The sequence below is a fragment of the Castor canadensis genome, chromosome 17 (assembly GCF_047511655.1).
Source record: "Castor canadensis chromosome 17, mCasCan1.hap1v2, whole genome shotgun sequence".
Taxonomy (NCBI): Eukaryota; Metazoa; Chordata; class Mammalia; order Rodentia; family Castoridae; genus Castor; species Castor canadensis.
The window spans coordinates 1,848,521-1,869,522 of NC_133402.1; the positions used below are offsets into that span (position 1 = coordinate 1,848,521).

At 53.3% G+C, this 21,002-nt stretch overlaps 3 protein-coding genes across 6 annotated transcripts; 1 reads left to right on the forward strand and 2 right to left on the reverse strand.

Annotated features, from left to right (window-relative positions):
• Nucleotides 1–6,605: 6,605 nt before the first annotated feature.
• Nucleotides 6,606–10,502, forward strand: Mlst8 (MTOR associated protein, LST8 homolog). Of its 2 annotated transcripts, none has more exons than XM_020169347.2 (9): nt 6,606–6,711; nt 7,190–7,373; nt 7,529–7,580; nt 7,660–7,822; nt 8,204–8,279; nt 8,362–8,514; nt 9,310–9,434; nt 9,579–9,742; nt 9,864–10,502. In XM_020169347.2, the coding sequence occupies exons 2-9, from the start codon at nt 7,245–7,247 to the stop codon at nt 9,980–9,982; spliced, it is 981 nt and encodes a 326-aa protein (XP_020024936.1). In that variant the 5' UTR covers nt 6,606–6,711; nt 7,190–7,244; the 3' UTR covers nt 9,983–10,502. The 2 variants fall into 2 exon arrangements, with proteins under 2 accessions (XP_020024936.1, XP_020024937.1); XM_020169348.2 differs by having other exon boundaries at nt 7,532–7,580.
• Bricd5 (BRICHOS domain containing 5) lies at nt 10,349–12,594 on the reverse strand. 3 transcript variants are annotated; one of them, XM_074060334.1, is made up of 6 exons: nt 11,854–12,594; nt 11,590–11,706; nt 11,218–11,373; nt 11,047–11,148; nt 10,652–10,805; nt 10,349–10,559 (listed from the first exon to the last, which is right to left on the reverse strand). In XM_074060334.1, the coding sequence occupies exons 1-6, from the start codon at nt 11,902–11,904 to the stop codon at nt 10,465–10,467; spliced, it is 675 nt and encodes a 224-aa protein (XP_073916435.1). In that variant the 5' UTR covers nt 11,905–12,594; the 3' UTR covers nt 10,349–10,464. The 3 variants fall into 3 exon arrangements, with proteins under 3 accessions (XP_073916435.1, XP_020024934.1, XP_020024935.1); XM_020169345.2 differs by having other exon boundaries at nt 11,590–12,594; XM_020169346.2 differs by having other exon boundaries at nt 10,652–10,816; nt 11,590–12,594.
• A 139-nt stretch (nt 12,595–12,733) lies between these two features.
• Pgp (phosphoglycolate phosphatase) lies at nt 12,734–15,539 on the reverse strand. Its single transcript, XM_020169341.2, has 2 exons — nt 14,863–15,539; nt 12,734–14,769 (listed from the first exon to the last, which is right to left on the reverse strand). Exons 1-2 carry the CDS (start codon nt 15,500–15,502, stop codon nt 14,444–14,446), a joined length of 966 nt encoding a protein of 321 aa, XP_020024930.1. The 5' UTR covers nt 15,503–15,539; the 3' UTR covers nt 12,734–14,443.
• Between the last annotated feature and the right edge of the window lie 5,463 nt (nt 15,540–21,002).

Below are 21,002 nucleotides of genomic sequence, written 5' to 3' on the forward strand. Positions count from 1 at the left end.
TGAAGGTGAGGGCTGTCCTGGGCCTCAGGCCCTCCCCTACCATGCCTGCAACATTACAGACATACACCGGTTGAGGTTCTATTTCCTTAGTTTCCCCATTTGCAGGGAGGAGCAGGTCAGCATCCCAACCCAGCAAGACTGCTGGAGAGTTTGGGGAGGGCCCACATATGCAATAGTGGAGATGTGGAAGCAGCAGCAGCAGACACAGGGATCCCGGCTCGTGTAATTTTCATGGGGCTAAAGGGAACAAGCTGGGCTCCTAAATGCAAGGACCCTTCCCCCACATTTAGCTGTAACCATTTCCTGGTTCCCTGTGTGCTGCCCACTTTGTAGATAAAGCTGGACTTACTGACCATTTTACAGATGAAGAAACTGGGGTTTAGAGAACCCATGAGCTTCCAGGCATGTACTATGAGGTCCCAGAGCCTCACAATCATGAGTCTGTAAATTTTTTTGTTTTTTGAGACAGTTTTTCTTTTTATGAAGCCCTGGCTGGCCTTGAACTCACTATGCAGCTCAGGCTGGCCTTGAACTTACTCTGCAGCCCAGGATGGCCTTGAATTCATTATGTAGCCCAGACTGGCCTTGAACTCACTGTGGAGCCCAGGCTGGTCCTGAATTCTCCATCCTCCTGCCTTGACTTCCCAGAGAGAGCTAGGATTACAGGTGTGCACGGCCACGACCCCCACTTGAGTCTAGACTTTGAACCCATGTCAGTTCTTCCTCTTACTGGTTTTGTAATCCTGAGGTGGTTACTTTGTTTTTCTGAGTCTCTGTTCCCCCTTTGTAAAATGGGGGTGAGTGTGACACCTCCTGTTAGGCCACTGCAGGGTTAACTGTGATGCTATCCACAGGGGACTCAGGAAGTACTCAACAAATGGCTGTTGTGGATATTGTGATGTACTTGGGTCTCCCTGCCTGGCTTGCAGCTGTATTTGATTCGTCTTTGCATGTACAGTGCCAAGCACACAGGGAGCACTACAAAAAGAAAAAAGAAAAATCCCAAGTCAGCTGTCATCATTGCTATTAGCATTGTGTTTGGGGCTTGTTAGGGTAAACCACCCTGGCCTATGCCTGACATTTTTGGGGTCTGGGGCAAAAGTACAGAGAGAAGCCCACTCACTGAATGTCTGAATGGTTAAATGCAGCAACTCATGCTGATAACCTGTTAAATAAAACATGTTCTGTCCTCCTACCTTGACAGATAGACCTTCATCATGACCCAAGGGCCAATTTTAAATTTAGAATTCCTGGATTCCTTTTGGCTAAAGAACTGGTCCCTGCCTGCAACTGCCTCACTCCTGTTCTCTGCTCAGTTCCGGCACCGTCCGCACCCCACAAACGCTAACTCCTCAGACCAGGAGTGGGCATCCTGTTGTGTGGCTACTTTCAGGACAAACACTGGAAGAGGGCTGCGGAGGTTAAACGAGTGGGCTTGAGGCCTTTTGGGCAAGGAATTTTAGGGCCTCAGGCTCATACTCAGATTGCAGTCTGAGAGGGGTCCCTGGGCTCCAGGTGGGCTCCTGCTCGTTGCCCCAGAGATTCCTCACCCACAGGGTGGAGGGTGGCAGGAAGAGGGCCTGAGTCTTTCCCTGCTTAGTAAGACTAGAGCCCCAGATCAGACATTGCTCATCAGTGACCTCGGACAAGTTCCTAATCTCTGTAAAATGGGCCAGCAGCTCCTTGTGCAGCCCAGGGTTAATGAGAAGGCCCACAGGAAACAGATGTGCATCTGCTCAGGGTCCCCCAGCCTGGGGATGAGGTGAGCATTGCAGGCAGTCGTCCTAGCTGGGGGATGAAGATGCAGAGGCATGGGATGTGGGACTTGGGCAGCCCTCCAGGAAGTCAGGCCTCTGAAGACCATCTGGGAGGAGGGGCCGCTGAGCCAGCAGAATCGCTGAGACAGCCTGGAGTAGAGCTGGCGGCAGCCTCACTGCAGCCCGGGCTGGCCTCCTTCCCAGATGCATGGCTGCCGCCAGCCAGCCTGCAACCCCTGCCTATGTGCCTGGTTAAGGCATCTCCCCAAACCTGGTGCCTGGCCCCTTGCGTATAAAATGAGGATGGTGAATGTTCCTTTCTCATGAGTGGCTGGAAGCATGTGGCATATGTCAGCTGCCACAGTTCCTGTCATTCCTGTAGGTGCCACTTCTGCGAAGCACTGCTCTGGTACCCAGGACATCATAGAGACTCAACAGCCACGTGCCCCAGCCCCCTCCCAGCCCAACAGAGACGCTGGAGCTACTCAGACTGATGGGGGCCCCGCCCAGTTTAACAGCTACCCCTGGGTTGGAACATAGGCAGTCTCCCTGGCCCTCAGAACCCTACTCCACCCAGAGCCCTGCAGAAAGAGCAACAGCTCTGGGCCTGGGGGACAGGTGGAATCCCCACTCATACATCTGGTCACCCTTCCCTCCTGTTCTTGGGCCTGTTGTGGTTTAAACTGCTGCAGACATCCTTCCAATGAATGAGGTTCAAAGGGCTCTTCCTCCCCCACCTTTCACGCCCAGCACTTCCCAGCTACTCTCCAGGCTGCCTCCTAACTCACTGGGCAGCTGCCTTTGGGGAGCTCATCTCTTCATTGAGAGGACAATATAAGGTGCAGGGGCCTTGGGGAGCAATCTCCAAGGCCAGAAAGGGCAAGGTCAGGGGTGAGTTGGGGTTGGAGGATGGGGCTTGGCCTGGAGCTGGACGAAATTAAGCTCCAGTGTCTTCCAGCCTTGTGGCTTCAGCCTTGATTCTACAGCTCTGAGCCTCGTTCTCTTGTCTCCTCTTGAACAGAGTCATTGTGAGAACTTGATGCACAATGTAGGTAAAACAGACACCATGATTTGGCAGTTCTTCAATAAATTGAACACAGTTGACATATGACCCAGCAAATCATAGCAATTCATTCGTAGGGTATTTTGGAGAAATGAAGATAGTATGCAAACAGGTGCTCGTATATGAACCTTCACAGCAGCACTACTCACAGAGCCAAAAAGGAGGAAATAACTCACATGCTCATTGATGAATAAATAAAATGGGGCCCATACTGGAGATGTGACTCAAGCAGTAGAGCACCTGTTTGCAAAGATAAAGCTGTGAGTTCAAAGCCCGGTCCCACCAAAAAATAAAAATAAACAAAATGGGGCTCATGTGTGCAATGGAATATTATTCAGCCATAGAAAGGAATGAAGCATTGACACACACCACAACATAAATGAATCTTGAAATAAGACACTAAGTGAAAGAACCCAGACAACTAATGCCGCAGAATTTAGAATTGTATGATTCCATTGACATGCAATGTCCAGAACAGGGAAATCTGTAGACAGGAAGATCAAGTGGTTGCTAGGGGCTGAGTGGGGAAGGAGGATGGGGAGTTATTGCTTAGTAGGTGAAGGTCTTTGTTGGGGATGATGACATAGTTTTGGAGTTACCTAGAAGCAATGGCTGCACCAGGTTATTGATGTACTAAGTGTGCTGAATTGTTCACTTTTTTTTTTTTCAGATGGAGGTATGGAGGTGTGGCTCAAGCAGTAAAGTGCTGCTTTGCAAGTACAAAGCCCTGAGTTCAAATCCCAGTCCCACCAAAAAAAAAAAAATCTCAGATGGGGGTCTCGCTACGTAGCCCAGGCTGGCCTGAACTCAAGATCTTCCTGGTTCATTCTCCTGAGTGCTATGATTACAGGTGTGTCTCAACACACATGCTGATTTGTTCACTTTTTTATTTTTTGTGGTGCTGGTGTTTTGAACTCAGGGTCTCGTGTTTGCTAGGCAGGCATGCTACTGCTTGAGCCATGCTCTCATCCCTGAATGGTTCACTTTATTTTATTTATTTTTGTGGTTTGGGGGTTTGAACTCAGGGCCTACACCTTGAGACACTCCACCAACCCTTTTTTGTGAAGGGTTTTTCGAGACAGGATCTCTCCAACTATTTGCCCAGGCTGGCTTCAAACTGCTGTCCTCCTGATCTCTGCCTCCTGAGTAGCTAGGATTATAGGCGCCTGGCTTGAATGGTTCACTTTAAATGGTTAATTTTATACTATGTGAATTTCACTTCAAGAAGAACAAAAACACCAGCACAAAGTTCCACAAAGAATAAGTCATCAAAAAAAAGACCAAGTCCACAAAATGAGAGTAAAGGTGCTGGAAGCCAAGAGCTGGACAGGTAAAGGGTCAAGGGAGAACATCCTAGGTACAGGCAAGGGATTCAAGTGAAGGTGTGGCAAAGTAAGGGGCTGCCTTCTCCTCTGGCTGAGCCCTTGACCTTGTCGGGAGGAAAGACCAGAGGTCACAGGGTGTACTGGAACTAGGCCTGGAGCCTGGAGGTGCCAGGGGACTACTCTAGTGGGGTGTTAAGTCACACTTATTTGTAAAGACCACTGTGGAAGGAAAAAGAGTGTGTGGCTAGTGAGGAGGTTGTTACAGGGGCGGGGGGAGGTAGAGGGGTCATTGGAAGAGGACAAGGTCAGTGAGAGGTGAAATCATGGATGCAAGAGAAGGACAAGCGTGTGGTGCTCCCTGCTGTAACACCTGGTGGCACTGCTCACAGAAGGGCAAGCAGTCAGGGAGAAGTTGCCTTGGCCGTGGATGGTAGCGTCCTCTGTGGGGCCATGTTTAACAGAGAGCTGAATGTACACTGAGGGTCAGGGCTCAGGAAGCCTTGGTGCTGGAGACAGGATGGCATCAGAAGTCAAGGAGCTAGTGGTCTTAAGTTCCCCGGGATCGTGTGTATGCAGAGAGATGTCTGGAGGGCAGTAGTGTGGAGGAAAGCAGACAGACTGGGAGCCAGGGCCTGAATGGAGGAGACTGGGAGACTGGAGATTTCCAGGCATGTCAAGAGGTGGGAGGAAAAGTAGCCACTGGATTTGGCAAACTAAGATAGCCAGTGGCCTTGAGGAATTCTCACTGGAGAGCTGGGGGTAAAGTTGAAGAATGAAGGGGAGGCAGGGAAATGGAGTTAGCAAGGCTGTGAGGTTAGTTCTCTGAAGGAGAAAGGGAGGCAGCTGTTAGGTATTTGTAGGGATTTGGGATTGTTCTAAGGGCTGAGGGTAAGATGGAGTGAATTTGATCAAAGGACATTATATACTTTATGTAAATACCACAATGGAACCCTTTTATGCAATTAACTTATGCTAATAAAAATAAATAATAAATTACCAAAAAGGTTTTTTTCCCCAACAATTTAAAAAAAAAAAAAGGCTAGGGTAGGAAGGAAAGGGGGTGGGGAAAGTACAGGAAGATGGATCCCTGGATGGATGGGTCAGGGACTTGGCATTGGTCCAGGAGCCAGATCTGCCCTCTCTGAAGGAGGGGATCAGCCCCACCCATAAGAGCCCTGGGAGTAAGCCATGGGAGAACCTGTCTCAAGGATGAGACCACCAGCATCAGAGTGGAGTTTTGAGGGCTGGAAAAGAAAAGGATGCATAAGGGTCTGCAGTTGTTTTGTTTGTTTCTTTGGTGGTACTGGGGTTTGAACTCACTTGCAAAGCCGGCACTCTACCACTTAAGCCACACCCCAGTCCATTTTGTTCTAGTTATTTTGGTATCTTGTGAACTAATTTGCCTGGACAGGCTTCAAACTGAGATTCTCCTAATTTTAGCCTCCCAAGTAGCTAGGATTACAGCTATGAGCTACTGGCAGGTCTGCAGTTTTAAAAGGGGTCCTTGGGCTGACTGAGGTTAAGGCTGGGGCTGCACAGGTCTGAAAGGACCCTGATTAGGGTTGCCGGTTCTAGCAAATAATGGGATTCCCAGCTACATTTCAATTTCGTTTAGGCAATTAGTCTTTTTTTTTTTTGTAGGACTGGGATTTGAACTCAGGGCTTTGCGCTTCCAAAACAAGTGTTCTACCACTTGAGCCGCACCTCCAGTCCATTTTGCTTTGGTTGTTTTTGTAATGTTTTTTATTAGGATATATTCATTATGGGGGGATTCATAGTGACAACTCCGATTAGACTTATATTGTACATTATTTACATTGCCCCCCTCTTCTCTCCCCCTCAGCCCCCTTCCCCTCTGCTCTGGTTATTATGGAGATGGGGTCTCACGAACTATTTGCTCCCTGTGGCTTGGAACCTCCATCCTCCTGATGTCAACCTCTCAAGAAGCTAGGATTATAGGCGTGGGCCACTGGCATCTGGCTGTTTTTAATTTGAGTCAGGGTCTCACTACACAGTCCAGGCTGCCCTGGAGCTCATGAGATCCTCTTATCTCGGCCTCCCTAGTACTGGGATTACAGACATGTACCACCACGCCCGGCTTGCAAATAATAATTTTTTATTGTAAGTATATTCCACGCAATGTTTGAAATATGCTTACACTTAAAAAAAATTATCCGTTGCTTACCCGAAATTCAAATCCTGTAATTTGCCTGGCAACCCTAGTTTGGTATGGTGGTAGTTACAGTAGGGGAGGGGGGAGGGGGGAGCATGGGGACAGTGTAACCTCGCCTGGGGCCCAAGTCTGGAAAATGGGCAGCGGCACTACAGGGATGTCTGGTTGAGAGGAGACGAGACTACGGCAGGTGATAGCGTCCACTCCGAACCGAGCCACTCCTGGAGTCCCCCGCCCCAGAGCTTTGGTCTCGTCCCGCCCCCCCCCTCCCGCGCCCTATGGTCTCGCCCTGAAGAACCCATCGGTAACTCTACGCTCGGCACCGGCTTCTATCGACGCGCTCCGGCTCTCCTCGCCGTCCTGGACCCCGGCCGAGTGCAGGGCGCGTGTAAGGTACGGAGGCCGCGGGACGAAGGCCGGGAATCGGCTGCTGGGTGGCTAGGGGGGCGAGGCCGGGGGAAGCAGGCCAGCAGGTCGGAGCCAGGGCGGTCGGCGGAGCACAGGGGAGTGCGGGGGTCCTGCCAAACTGCGCCCCCACCCGTCGGGTCCAGCTACGCATGCGCAGCCGCAGCGCTCGCCTTCCCCTGGCCCGCCCGTCCGCCGGCCGCGCGCGCATGCGCGGCTCGTTCCTGCGGCAGCCCGGGCTCCGCGTGACTGCCCCCTGCCGGCCGCCGGCGGTCTGGCGTTCCGGCTGGTGCGGGCGGCGGGGAAAGGAGCGTGCTCCATGGAGCCTCGGAACGGCCCCGCGCCCGCTGTCGCTCAATTCTAGTCGGAAATTCCTGGAGCCTCATTTTCCCCATGTCTAAAGTGGAAATGATAGCGCCTGTTTCTGAGTACCGAGTGGAACTGTCTTCTCACCTCTCCTCGCCAGATGCTGTGACCTCTGACCCTTGCCTGTCAGCTCTCGCCCCCGTGCAGGCCTCACCATGAACACCTCCCCAGGCACAGTGGGCAGTGACCCAGTCATCTTGGCAACTGCGGGCTATGACCACACTGTGCGCTTCTGGCAGGCCCACAGTGGGATCTGCACGCGGACCGTGCAGCACCAGGACTCTGTATCCTCCACCTGGGAGGCTGGTAGGGTGATGCCAGGCAGGACCCTGGGTGGAGATGACAGGTGCCTGGGGTGAGAAGGATGCAGCAGCTCAGGCCAGGTGCTGGAGACCGGGAGGGGTTCATACCTTCCCATGGTCTGCCTTAACACACCCAGCAGGTAAATGCACTGGAAATCACGCCCGACCGAAGCATGATTGCTGCCGCAGGTACTTACGAATCTTGACCTCTGGCTCCTGATTGGTCAACGTGGACACAGCCATGCTTCAGTTCAGCTTGTGTCCCCAGGTTACCAGCACATCCGCATGTATGATCTCAACTCCAATAACCCTAACCCCATCATCAGCTACGACGGAGTCAATAAAAACATTGCATCTGTGGGCTTCCACGAGGACGGCCGCTGGATGTACACAGGAGGGGAGGACTGCACAGCCCGGATCTGGGACCTCAGGTGCCGGGTGCTGGACAGGGTGGGCCCATTGCCTGGGGGTAATGGTGAACCAGGCCAAGGGACTGTCTTAGGGCAAGTCCTCTCCAAGCAGAGTCTGAGCCAGGGTGCTTTGTGTGGGTGATTTATTGAGGGAAGGAGGAAAGCTAGATGGAGTGAATTGCCTCAAAGAGTTAGCCCTGCCTTGAGGCCAGGGGCTGGCCTTCCATCCCTTTCAGTCAGTTTTGGTGTCAGGCTGCCACCTGGAGGGAACGGCTGGACTTCCCAAGCATTTCCCAAGAGCACACTCCCATCAGCTGAGGGGAAATTGGCCAGGGAGGGGGGCATCTGGCGGAGAACCAATAGTCTCTACTAGAGATGGTGTGTGACCTCACACCCCGACAGGTCCCGGAACCTTCAGTGTCAGCGCATCTTTCAGGTGAATGCGCCCATTAACTGTGTGTGCCTGCATCCAAACCAGGTAAGAGGCACTTCTGGGGCTGGGCATCCCGGGGGGCTTTGGAAGGCAGTAAGTGCTGCCACACCTCACCTCTGCACCCCAGGCGGAGCTCATCGTGGGTGACCAGAGTGGTGCTATCCATATCTGGGACCTGAAGACAGACCACAATGAGCAGCTGATCCCCGAGCCCGAGGTTTCTATCACATCTGCCCACATCGACCCAGACGCCAGCTACATGGCAGCGGTCAATAGCGCTGTGAGTCTTGGGGGTGGGTGCAGAGGCAGAGACAGCTCCGCACGTGTCCCTTTATCCCCTGCAGATGGGCTGATTCCCAGGGTGTCCTTCAGGCTCTTCTCCTCCCCTTCCTGTGCTCAACACCCACCAAAGACAGGAACCTAGGTACCACTCCTGATTAACCCCTTCCCCCAACTGCTGCCATAGCCCACTCAGCAGGCTGGGCATTTCCCTCCTCCGTCACCTCCCAACCCAAGTCACTCTCATCTCTCCTGATGTTGATGGCTTCATTGTGGCTCCTTTCCTCCTCTCTGGCCTCCCTGGGCCACCAGATCCATTCTCCCTTGGGATAGATATGTCTTTCAGCCTCACTGGTCAGACTGCACCATTCCTGTGAGGAGACCCGAAGATGCCCAGCTCCTGCCCATGTTCTTTTCTCCAGCTTCATTTTCTTCCTTAACTGCACTTAAATAGTATCACTTGTCCCAACTCCCCTTCTCCCAGCCTTGGTCTGCTGCATCTTCTGTCCAGGTGCCTTCTCTCTTCCATATGTCCCTCTTGGCCAGCAGTATCCTCAGGATATGTGAATCCTTGGCCAGTGTGAACTCCTGTTCTTGGCTGGCTGAGCACAGTCCTTCACTGGTGATGGGCCTCCCAGGAGCCTCCTATAGACAGGACCAAGGTGCCCATGACCTGCCCTGGCCCAAGTCCCTGTGACACTTGGTCCCCAGCATTAGGGACCCCCGGATCCTGATCCAGATTCCAACATATCCTGTGAGGCTGTGGGCGTCAAGTGACTGTTTTCCTACCCTGTAGGGCAACTGCTATGTGTGGAATCTCACAGGGGGCATTGGTGATGAGGTGACCCAGCTCATCCCCAAGACCAAGATCCCAGCCCACACACGCTACGCCCTGCAGTGCCGCTTCAGCCCCGACTCCACGTGAGTGTAGGGCCGGGTGGCCTAGGGGTTATCTGCCTGGGGCTGGGAGCTTGGCTCATGGGTTGGGCCTATCTGGTATATGGTAAGGGCGTGCAGCATGGGACTGGCTGCAGTGTGACAGCCCCATGTGTCCCTTCCCCCTAGGCTCCTTGCCACCTGCTCAGCCGACCAGACATGCAAGATTTGGAGGACATCCAACTTCTCCCTGATGACAGAGCTCAGCATCAAGAGTAGCAACCCCGGAGAGTCGTCCCGTGGCTGGATGTGGGGCTGCGCCTTCTCCGGGGACTCCCAGTACATTGTCACAGGTGAGCCCTGCCCTCCTCTCTCCCCCACCCTGCCTGGGCCTCTGCAGGGCCAGTCCTGGGTGCTGTTGCTCCTCTGCCTTTGGCTGCTTGGCCCTGAGCTGCTGCCAATCCTTCCCTGCAGCTTCCTCTGACAACCTGGCCCGGCTCTGGTGTGTAGAGACTGGAGAGATCAAGAGAGAGTACGGCGGCCACCAAAAAGCTGTCGTCTGCTTGGCCTTCAATGACAGTGTGTTAGGCTAGCCTCTGCTCCTCTGGATCACAGGCAGCCATCGGAGAGTTGGGACTGCCTGGTACAGTGAGCCCAACTGGATGCACCTGTGTAGCACCCTAGCACCCTGGTCGGATGAAGACCTCAGGGTAGCCTCTGCCTGCCAGGCCAGCCTGGGCCCACCAGGCCAGTCCTCCCTGGCCAGGGCTTTCTCAGTGCCCAGTTGCTTATCAGAAGGCCCACTGAGCCAGGCTGCATGTACCTGGTCTGGGAGAGCCTGTACTCCCTAAAGAGGCTGGACTCGTGACCCGAGGCTGTGCCCACCCCAAGTCATGCTCCCCACTCCTCCCCTTCCCTGCCACTGTTCAGGTCCTGAGGCCCCAGAGAGAACCACCATGGCCAGGTAGAAGGGTTTATTAGGCACTGATAACAGCCGCCCTCCTTGGTGCTGGCCTGTGGGGACAGTGCTGGCCTGTAGGAGCAAGGGCCGAGCTGGGCCAGGCAGGGAGGGGGCTTAGTCTGGGAGGTAATAAAAGCAGACAGACACGCAGATGTTGCTCGGGAAGCAGATGTCGATGCAGAGATAGATCAGCCGCTGCCTCTGGGGTCCTGTGGGGAGAGGGGCTCATGAATGCCCGAGGACTCTCCTTAGATTCTCTGTGGAGGCCACAGGCCTCCCCGCACAGCCTGCCCCAACTCACCCTCTGCCCGTCGGGTCCAGTAGATGGGGGTCTTTGCACAAAGGTGATGCACCGAAGCTCCCACTTGGGCAGGGTCCACGGCGTGGTCCCCAAGCACTGCCAGCAGCTCCTGGGCATGGTGGGTGTCCTGGCTGGGGACGCGGGACCCTTGGGCCTGCAGAAAGGCTGCAGTGGTTCATCGTATGGAGCACTCCCCTGCTTCTTGCTGGACGGGACCCTCGCCTCCCACCCCCACCTGATGACCCTGCCATCTGCGTGTGTCAGCAGCCTCAGCAAAGGAAAGATAGAGCTTTCTGTTCTCCTGAAACCAGAGCCCTAGCTGGCCCAGCTGGGCTGCACACAGGACCTTTTGTCTGGCCTCTGGCCTGGGGGCCAAGCCAAGCAGGGTTGCTCACCCCAGAAGTGTTCATCAGCAGTTGCAGGGTCTCCCAATCTTGGGCCTCCATCAAGCGGAGGAAGCAGGCCGGGTGCTCTGCAGGGCGGTAACAGATGCAGCCCTGGGGAGGCAGGTGGGTGAGGCAGGGCCACCTCAACACCTATGGTTTGACTCCCTCCCTCCCACTCACACTTTGTCCATCGAACAGCACCGTCCAGCTGTGGTTGCTCTGAGGTGGAGTCACCGTGATGGTCGCCACATTCCGGGCCGCGTCCACCAGGGTGGTTTGGTTGGACCGGGGCACACGGGGGCTTGGGAGTGTCAGTCGGAGCGTCTGCAGCAGTGGCTGAGGGAAGGAAGCTGGAGTTCAGGGGGACAGGCTGGGCAGCCCCACATGCCCCTAGCCGTGGGCCACAGCATTTCTACATCATCTGAGTGGCCTTCCCCTCTGGTCTTCTGGCCATTGGCTGCAAGGCCAGTATTTCGGTCTGTTTCTGCTGGAGTGCTGCCCTTCCTGCCTTCTTCCCACTGTCCATGCCCATGGGCTTCAGGAGGGGCTCACCTTGGGAGACCTGTGAACAAAGCCAAGAAGTCCTCCGGCCACAGCCCCAGCAGTGGCCAGTGCAAGCAGCAGCAGGCCTGCGGCTCTCCAGCCCCCACGGCAGGGTTTGGTCTTCACCTGGGGACACGTTGCTGTGAGTGGGGCCGTTTTAGAGACCAGGGAGGAGGCTTGCTCAGGGAAAGGGCTGAAGAGCAGGGAGAGGGGTAGGTGGCACTCCTGTCCCCTGTCCAGGGGACTTGTCCCAGGAATGGTAAAGGCACTTACCTCAGCAGGCCTAGGTCTGGAGTCCTCTGTGTGGCTGCCTTTTTGCTCCATGCTGCAGCCCCTGCTCACAAAGCTCTGATTGTCTGCAGCCCCTTGGAGGAGTTGGCCAGAGAAACTTCAGGATGCCTTTGATGAGTCAAACTGTACCCTCCCTTCCTGACCCCACTGCCTCCTCCCCAGCAGTATCTGATATCCAGGTCAGTGCCAGGACAGCCCCCTCCCCCACTGGGGATGCTGACACCTGGCTTGTGCAGATCAGAATGCATGGGGTCTGGGAGGGCACGAGAACAAGGGCTTGATGGGGACCCGCCCAGCTGGCTGGCTGTCCCCGGTCCTAGTCAGGATTTTATCTGGGTGAGGTAGATTTAATGTTTCCTAGAATCTCTTTCTGGTGTCTGTTACCTCTGACTCCCAGAGCTGGGCACACAAGGAGCCATTAATAAATGCCTGGTATGACCCAGTCACTTTCCAGGACCCACGAACACCCGATGGGGTTTTGGGCATTCTACAGAGCAAATGCCCAGGACCCGGAGGGATCCCAGTCAGTCTACTGCAGCCTCCCTTCTGCATACCAAGTTAGGCCAACCTCTGTGTCTCCTCCAGCATGGCTTCGTCTCTGCCCATTCCCTATCCCGTCACATGATACACAGTGGCTCAGCTGTCCATGTGCCCACCAGCTTCCACACAGAATCCCTATCCTGTGGTTTGGGGCTCTGCTTTTCCTACTATTTCAGAACCTGATCCTCCAGAGTGGTTACTGTTTTTGCTCTGGAATTGGAATCCCAGCTTGACCTTTTTTCCAGTCCTCCCACCCTGCCGTACCCATACCTAGACTGCCCTAGGGCTGCTGCAAAGATGAGAGGAAGGAAGGCCCAGTCAGTGCAGGTTTGAGAGTTTAATGTGCATTTGGGTTCACACAGTGAAACAGGCTGGAGATGGGACACACACAGGCTCCCGGGCCACTGACCAGTAGAAGAGGAGGTGTTGCTGGCTGCCGCACCTGCTGCGTGCTCCTGGTGTGGGTGACAACGCCCTGACAGGCCTGCTCAATATCCAGACCCACCTTGAGCCGACCTCGCAGAGCCAACGTCAGCACCACCAACCTCACAGGCATGGCTGCTCTCGTGTTGCCCTGTGGCACCATTCCAACCCCAGCCACCCCTGACCTGGGAGCATCTGCAAGCATAGGATACCCTTTATTGCTCTTAGAACTCAGTGAACAGGTGAAGCAGCGCTGTGAGAGAAGCCACTGGGTATAGGGCAAGGCACTGGGAAGGAGTCAGCCAAAAGGAACAGCTTCCCAGGCACTACCCTGTAAGTGCTGCCAGTCTGCTAAAGGTCAGTAGACCTAGGGAACAGGTGGAGAAGGCCAGGTGCTGCTGAGAACCCACTGGCTGGTGGGCCCTGCCAGTCTTTTCCCTGGCCACCAACAAGTGAATCCAGGGCCAAGATGCCAAGATAGGTGGCCTCAAAGGCCACTGACATCTACCCCACCCTGACCCTGGGTGACTCGGTTCAGGAGGAGAGGAAGAGAGCGGATGCTTTGTGAAAGGACTTCCTGTTCTTGGGACACCTCTTTCCTCCCCCACCCAGAGGGCGCCCCAGGAGACAGGCCATCCTTGGCCAGCACATGCCTTTAGCTATGCTGCTGGACATGGAGATTTCTTCAGTGGGATTTTTCCTATGAGACAGAGCACAGCTATTAATCCACACACACAAGATTCAATTCCACTACTTGACAAACTTGTTCACAAGTTAAAAAATAATTTTTGGTACCAACACTGCTCTGAGCTCCCTGCATAGCAGCCCAGAATTCAGCGATGGCCTCTGCACCCACTTGGCTGCTCAGCCAGCCATACACTCAGACTAAGTCACCTGGGTTTAAATGTACACTTGAGACAGCTGAGATTCAGCTGGGCTGAGTTTACAGAACTGTGCAGCAACGTATGAGGAGCTGCAGCCCTGGGCATCTGAAACGGAACAGACACTGTGACATCAAAGTGGTTTTCAAGGAAACAGGGTCGCAATGGCAGCACCCCACACCCCAAGAACAGGGTGACACCACCTGGGAGCACCCCCATCTCCACTCCTGCCATGCAGGGGAAGCTAGAACACAACAGCAGGATCTTCTGCTGTAGGACCACATTGGGGGGGCCCAGGTTCAATCTGTGCAAGTGTCTCACGACTGTCACAATAGCCCCTTCTCCTTTCTGCCCTTCAAGGGGGCTTGATCCCTGAATACATTTTTCAGTGAAAAACACACACACCCCCTCGACCCACCTCAGTTTCATCAGCAGGGCTTGAGGCTACCTGAATCCTGGGCAGATGCTATGCCTGCCTTGCCAACAAGTAGAATGCCCAGGACCCACCCCCACAATGCCCTCCAAGCTTAAAAGTGCATCTTAAAATATAAGCATCTGTAAACAACACTCCCCCCAAACCTTTACTTACAAGGTTAACAACTACCATCTTTGCTTAACTCCAATTACAGTCTGCAGTCACCCAGCTGAGCCATGCCTAAGCCCCATCTATTAATTTGGGTAACTGATTTTCAACTTCTTTTATTCCAGAGATTAAAGACACTAGATCTTTAACCTTGTAGGGCGGGCAAGAGGTCGGCTATGCTGTCAACATAGAAGTCAGGGACCATTTTCTTCTTAGACATGCAGTCACTTTCCTGATTACTCTTCACGTCCCCGAGAGTGGAGACTCCGGTGAGGGTCAGGATGGTCTTCAGGCCACAGGAGGTGCCCAGGAGGATGTCTGTGTCCAGACGGTCCCCCACCATGACAGTGCGCTCCGGGTTAATGCCGTACTCCTGGGACACGCAGTCGAAGATGAAACGGCTGGGCTTCCCGATGATGTCGGCCTGGCGCTGGGCGGCCATCTCCACGGCTCGCACCAGGCAGCCGGTACCTGCGGGACGGAGGGAGAGGGAAGGGGGCGCCGGGGTCAGAGGGCGAGGAGGGGCGGCCCGCCCTCCAGCCTCCGGCCCCGGGGCGCACGGACCCGCGATGAAGTGGCCGTTCTCCAGCGGGAGCCGGTTGTCCATGTTGGTGCCCACGAGCAGGCAGCCGGGCTGCTGCAGGTAGCGCACGGCCTTGGTGAGCTTCATGTAGCTGAAGTGCGGGTCGAAGCCCACGACCACCGCGCGCACGTCGGGCTCGAGCGGGGCGGCCAGCCAGTCGCCGGGGCCTTCGCCCTGCAGCGGCTCGGGGCCCACGCCCACGCTGGCGACGCCCACGGCCTCCAGCTCCGCGGCCAGGGCCGGGCTGCCCAGCACGTAGGCCTTGGGGGCCGGCGCGCCGGCCAGGCGCTGGCGCAGGTAGAGCGCGGTGCAGTAGGCCGTGCCGAAGACCTCGAGGCCGGCGCCGGGCCCCGCCGGGCCGCCGAAGCCCAGGCGCCTGAGCTTCTCGGCGTAGGCGGCGCGCGTCTTGCTGCTGTTGTTGGTGATGAAGCCCAGGCGCTTGCCGCGGGCCCGCAGCGCCCGCAGGGCCTCGGGCGCACCGGGCACGGCTGTCTCGCCACGCCACAGCACCCCGTCGCAGTCGAACAGCAGTGTGTCCACGTCCGCCAGCAGCGCCTGGGCCCGCTCGGCGCTCAGCCGCACGCAGCGGGCGTCGTCGCCGCCGGCCTCCGACTCCGCCATGGCCGCCCGCTGCCCTCTGCCGCCACCGGCCGCCGCCGCCGCCGCCGCCGCCGCCGCCGCCACCGGCCGCTCCTCGCAGCCGCCCGCCGTGGTGTCCGCCCCGCCCTCGGCGCGTTCATTGGCCCCGCGCCTCACGCGCACTGCCCATTGGCTGCTGCTTGCGCCAATCCGTACCCGTCTACCGCGAGCTGCGGAAGCTCAGCGCCAACCGTCGCGGCCCGGTACGGAAAGGCAGGAGACCATTGGTTGCCGGGTCCGTAGGCCTCCCGCGATTGGCTGGCAGGACGCCAACCGGCACTCCTAGCAGAGCGCTCGCTGCGGAAACGCTGCGGACCGAGATCGGCGCAGTCCGTAAGACCGGTGTTCATTGGCCACCTCGGGAAAGCTCGCCTATTGGAGGCGGGTGGTCAGCCTAGGTGACGGAGGCCCTTGGTCAAGTGACCTCGGGCCAGGCAGGTTGCTGATTGGCTGGCTTCTCTCGAAGTCTCGCGGTCGGCACTCGTCGCGGAACGGACGGTGGTCTGCGGTGCGCGGGAGTCCCGTCTGCACTTTTGCGGAGACGTGGGGGCTAGAGTCCCCGTTATGGACAGGGTTGGGACACGATGTCACTGTCCAGTCTTGAGAGACAGCCTGGGACCTCCTTTCCCAGAGGCCCTCGTGTCCTCACCTCCAGCCCTTTGCAAAACCTCTTTCCCCGTACCTCGACGATCACGTGCACTAGAGATTGGAGGGCGGTGGGATTGGGATCTAGGAGGACATTGGCTAGAACACAGCACTCAGCAGTTGGTCGCTATTATTATCATCATCAATTATTGGGATTAACATTTATTGAGGCATAACATACGGTAAAGGGCTGCTGCTCGATGGAATTTCAACCCAGCCAGACCAAATACAGATTATTTCCAACACCCCAGAAAGTCTCTTCGCCTCGCGACCATTCAGTAATGGATACCCCCTCCCACGCACGTTTCTGACTTCTTTCCATAGAGCTGTAGTCTAATTCGTCCTAGACCATTTTATAAAGGAGATCATCTGTATGTACTCTTCCGTGTCTTGATTATTTGGCTAAGCATAATGTCCGAAGTCTTCCCACCTTATTTTTGTTTTTATTTAATTCTCCTCTGGGCCATTGTTGAAAATATACCACCATTACCTTTGCTGTCCCCACTCCCGGCATTGGGGTTTGAATTTAGGGCCTAAACCTTGAGCCACTCCACCATGCCTATTGTGTTGGATTTTTTTGAGATAGGGTTTCACAAACTATTTGGCTGGGCTGGCTTCGAACCCTGATCCTCCTGAGTAGCTAGGATTACAGGCATGAGCCACTGGTGCCCAATTTGCTTTTGTTGTTTTATCTGTTTTCCTGCTGATGGGCTTTTGGGTCATTTTTAGTTTGGGGCTATTGTAAATATGAAGATTCTTGTTCCTAGACATGCTCAATTTTGGGGGGAGGCATATTGGGGTCAAATTCATGGCCTCACACTTGTTAGACATGGGCTCTACCCCCTGAGGTATGTCCCCAGGCCAGTATTCTTGTTCCTAAGTGAGAATATGTGAACATATGTACTTATTTCTCAGGTATATACTTAGGAATGAAACTGTTGTGTCATAGGGTAATTGTATGTTTATCATTACTTTCACTAGGTCAGGTGTCAGAAAAATAGTAGTTCCCAGTTTCCTGAGGGCTTACCCTATGCCAGGCCATACAAACCCCCAACTCTCAGGTGTTCAAATCCCAGTACTGGGGTTTGAACTCAAAGCTTCATGCTTGCTAGGCAGGCACTCTATCATTTGAGCCATTCTGTCAGTCCTTTTTGTGCTGTTTATTTTTGAGATAAGGTCTTGCTTTATGCCTTGACTGGTCTAGAATGCAATCCTCCTATTTGTGTTTCCCCATGTAGCTGGAATGACAGCTGTGCACCATGGTGCCCAGCCACCATGAAATGAGGTCTTGCAAACTGTTTTAACTTTTTATCCATACTTTTATCCACGTAGCTTCAAACCATGATCCTCCCAATTTCTGCCTCTCAAGTAGCTAGGATTACAGGCTGCAGCCACTGTACCTGGATAAGAACTGCATTCAACAAAACCCTGCTTTTCCCATCCAACAATACCCAGTTGATTTGGTACACTGACCAGAATGGAAAATGCCGATGGACCAGACATGGCAGGGGTTCTGCAATCCTTGTCTGATTGCCTCTTTTTCTTTTGGCAGTACTGGGTTTAAACTCAGGGCCTCAAGCTTGCTAGGCAGGTGTTCTACTTCTTGAGCCACTCCAACAGCCCACTTGCCTTGGTGTATACTTGGGACACTTAGTAAGCATCCAGACAGCAATGCTGCTGCTTACTTGCATCATGTTGATGTAACCACAGAACAACCCTGACAGGCAGCATCTGCTAGTATAACCATTTATAGAGGAGGACTATGAACCAGAGAGCCACCAGCTGTACCATGCAGAGCGGGGGTTAAGCTCAGGCAACCTGAAAGCTGAGCTCTGCCATATCTGGCTGACTTAACATCTTCTGAGTGTGCCAGTCTGTCTGTAGGTGGTGGTACTGAGCTGGCATACTGTGATGGGTGCAATGGAGAGAAGGGATGGTTGTGGACAAGGTCCTGGAGGAGTCTGGAAGGGGTAGTGACCTTATGGGGGAGGACTGACCTGGGGTGGGAACAGAGTGGAGTCACCTTGTGGATGAGAAAGGAGCCCATCTTTTTTGTTTTTTTTTTCCCCAGTACTGGGGGTTAAACTCAGGGCCTCATGCTTGCTAGGCCGGTACTCTACCACTTAAGCCACTCTGCCAGTCTGAGAGGAGAGCCCATCTTGGTGTGTGCACAAAACATAATAGGTGCTGTGTATACTGAGTTCCTGAGTAAGGAACTTATTCCACAAGTGGAATATTGGTTGGTCTTAGGTACAAGGATAGACAGGATTTAATCTTCTTATTTTATGGGACTGAAGGCATGGCTCAAGTGGTAGAATGCCTGCCTAGCAAGTGCAAAGCCCTGAATTCAAACCCCAGTACTGCCAAAAAGGAAAAAAAAATGTGGAAAAAAATCTTATTTTATAAATTTGCTTTATTATTATTATTTTTTTTGTCGTACAGGGGTTTGAATTCAGGGCCTTCATCTTGACCCACTCTACTAGCCTTATTTTTGTGAAGGTTTTTTTGAGATTGGGTCTTGTGAACTATTTGCCTGGGGTGGCTTCGAACCTTGATCCTCTGACCGTGCCTCCTGAGTAGTCAGGATTATAGGCATGAGCCACTGGCGCCTGGCAAATTTGCTTTAATTAATTAATTAATTAATTAATTAATTAATTAATTATTTTAGTGGTACTGGGGTTTGAATTCAGGGCCTCATGCTTGCTAAGCTTAACTGTATAATCTTAATGGTATTTCATGTAGCTGGCAGAGTGGCTCAAGCGGTAAGAGCACCTGCCTAACAAGCATGAGGTCCTAAGTTCAAACCCCAGTGCTACCAAAAAAAAAAAGTTACACATATTAGTAACCACTGCATGGATTCATAGTGTCGTAGAAAATACAAATAGTCATTGCATATTTTCAGTGTTACTGCCTCTAATGAATTAAGAAGAAGGAAGGGTCCTTTGGACCCAGTGGAAAACAAACAAACAAACAGAAACCAATTGGATGCAACCTAACTCTTCTTCAGTACGGAACCACTTACATAAAGTGTATCTAACTGACAGAGGAATTTGGAGTTAGGAAAGTCAATACCTGGTGTTCAGCTGGAGCCTGGGCTAAGGGCAGGGTAGGACATGAGGCCATCTGAGGGAAGAGAGGCTGGTTTCACTGCTGCTCCTGGCCACTTGCCCTCTGGTGGCCTGTGTTCCCCTGTGCCTGCTGATGTCTGGGCGCAGGGCTCCCTGGTCAGGAGGCCCTTTTCTGGCCCTCAGGGAGTAACCATGCAGAGCCCTGGTCTGCCCTTGAGCAGCCTATCCAGCAGGTTCTCTGTCTCTCTGAGGCCAGTTTTTCATGTCTATCCACACTCAGGACACCAGGCATCCTCGGCCTTTAACATGCTTCCCTCTTCTAGTCCCTGGATGCTGGCTTTTCCACTCCTTTTCAGCAGATCCTGAAGGGACATGTCCCAGGGCTCTGGGCTCACCTCCTCCCTGGGAGCCCCCAGATTACTTGTGCTCCCAAATCCCAACCTTTTATATTTCCCATTTGTTTCTCTCAAAGACATCCATCCTGAGTCCCAGCAGCTTCCTGGGCTCCCTTTCTGCCTCTTCTGAGCCCCAAGTTCCTTTTAAGTGGCTGTCAAAAGGGATCCATCTTTTTTTTTTTTTTTTTTTTTTGGTGGTGCTGGGGTTTGAACTCAGGGCCTACACGTTGAGTCACTCCACCAACCCTTTTTTGTGATGGGTGTTTTTTGAGATAGGGTCTTGCCAGGAACTATTTGCCTGGGGTTAGCTTTGAACCCTGATCCTCCTGATCTCTGCTTCCCGAGTAGCTAGGATTACAGGCATGAGACACTGGTGCCCAGCTAAAGGGATCCTTCTGAAAAACTTTCTTCTGCTTAAAACCCTGCAGTGGTAAGTAATTCATTACTAGCATGTAGACGGCAGCTCCAACATGAATACTGATGAACCTACTTGCTCCTTATACCTGCTAAGGCAGGACAGTTCAGGGAAAATGAGGCATGGGAAAAAGCAGCCAGGAATTCACAGATAAGCCTTGTACTAACGAGTAGCTTGATTCAAAGCACACAGATACTGCTTTCTTTGCTTTAAACTTCACAAGCTGCAACATTTAGAAAAAAAACAAAAACAAAAACAAGAAGAAAGGACAGTTCTCTCTCTCTGACCTTGCCTGTTTGCCCAAATAGTTAATGTTCTCTGGGAACTAAGCAAGGCTATCTTGAAGAAATACACTTATCCTGGGAAAAACCACCTGGGAAAATCACTCCTCTGGGCACAAAAAGTGTTGACAAAGAAAAAAACTTATCTCAAAGATGGACAACTGTCCTGAAGGGAGCATCTGGCAGGACTCATCCTTTGTTTAAAGGGATGCTCAAACATCTATGTCATAAAGACTCAAATTTAGTAAGTTTTTGGACCCAAACAATAAAACTGTAACAGCATGAATGACTAAATGTACCATGTGTCAGAACAAAGGAGAATACTTTCCCTAAGGTAAATCTGAGCTAAATCTTCATCCCATTTTCTTTTAACCATTAATACCCTTGATGTTAAGGCACTTGCGGCACCTGTTTTCACATGTGCTGCACCCATACCTGAGTTATGTTTTACCCATCTTTACTAATAAACTTTCTTGTCTCTACTCTGCTGTGTCCTAAAATTCTTTTTTTTTTTTGACATCATCAACTTGGTACCCAAAGGCCAGGTGGAGACCACCTCCCTGGAGCATTGCTGGTTCTAGTAACATTGTCAAACCAAAGGCCCCCAGTCTCCCACCTGGGCAATGCAGCATGGAGACCTCTGCTCAGTGCCCTGCTAAGTGCAGAGCTGCCAACTCT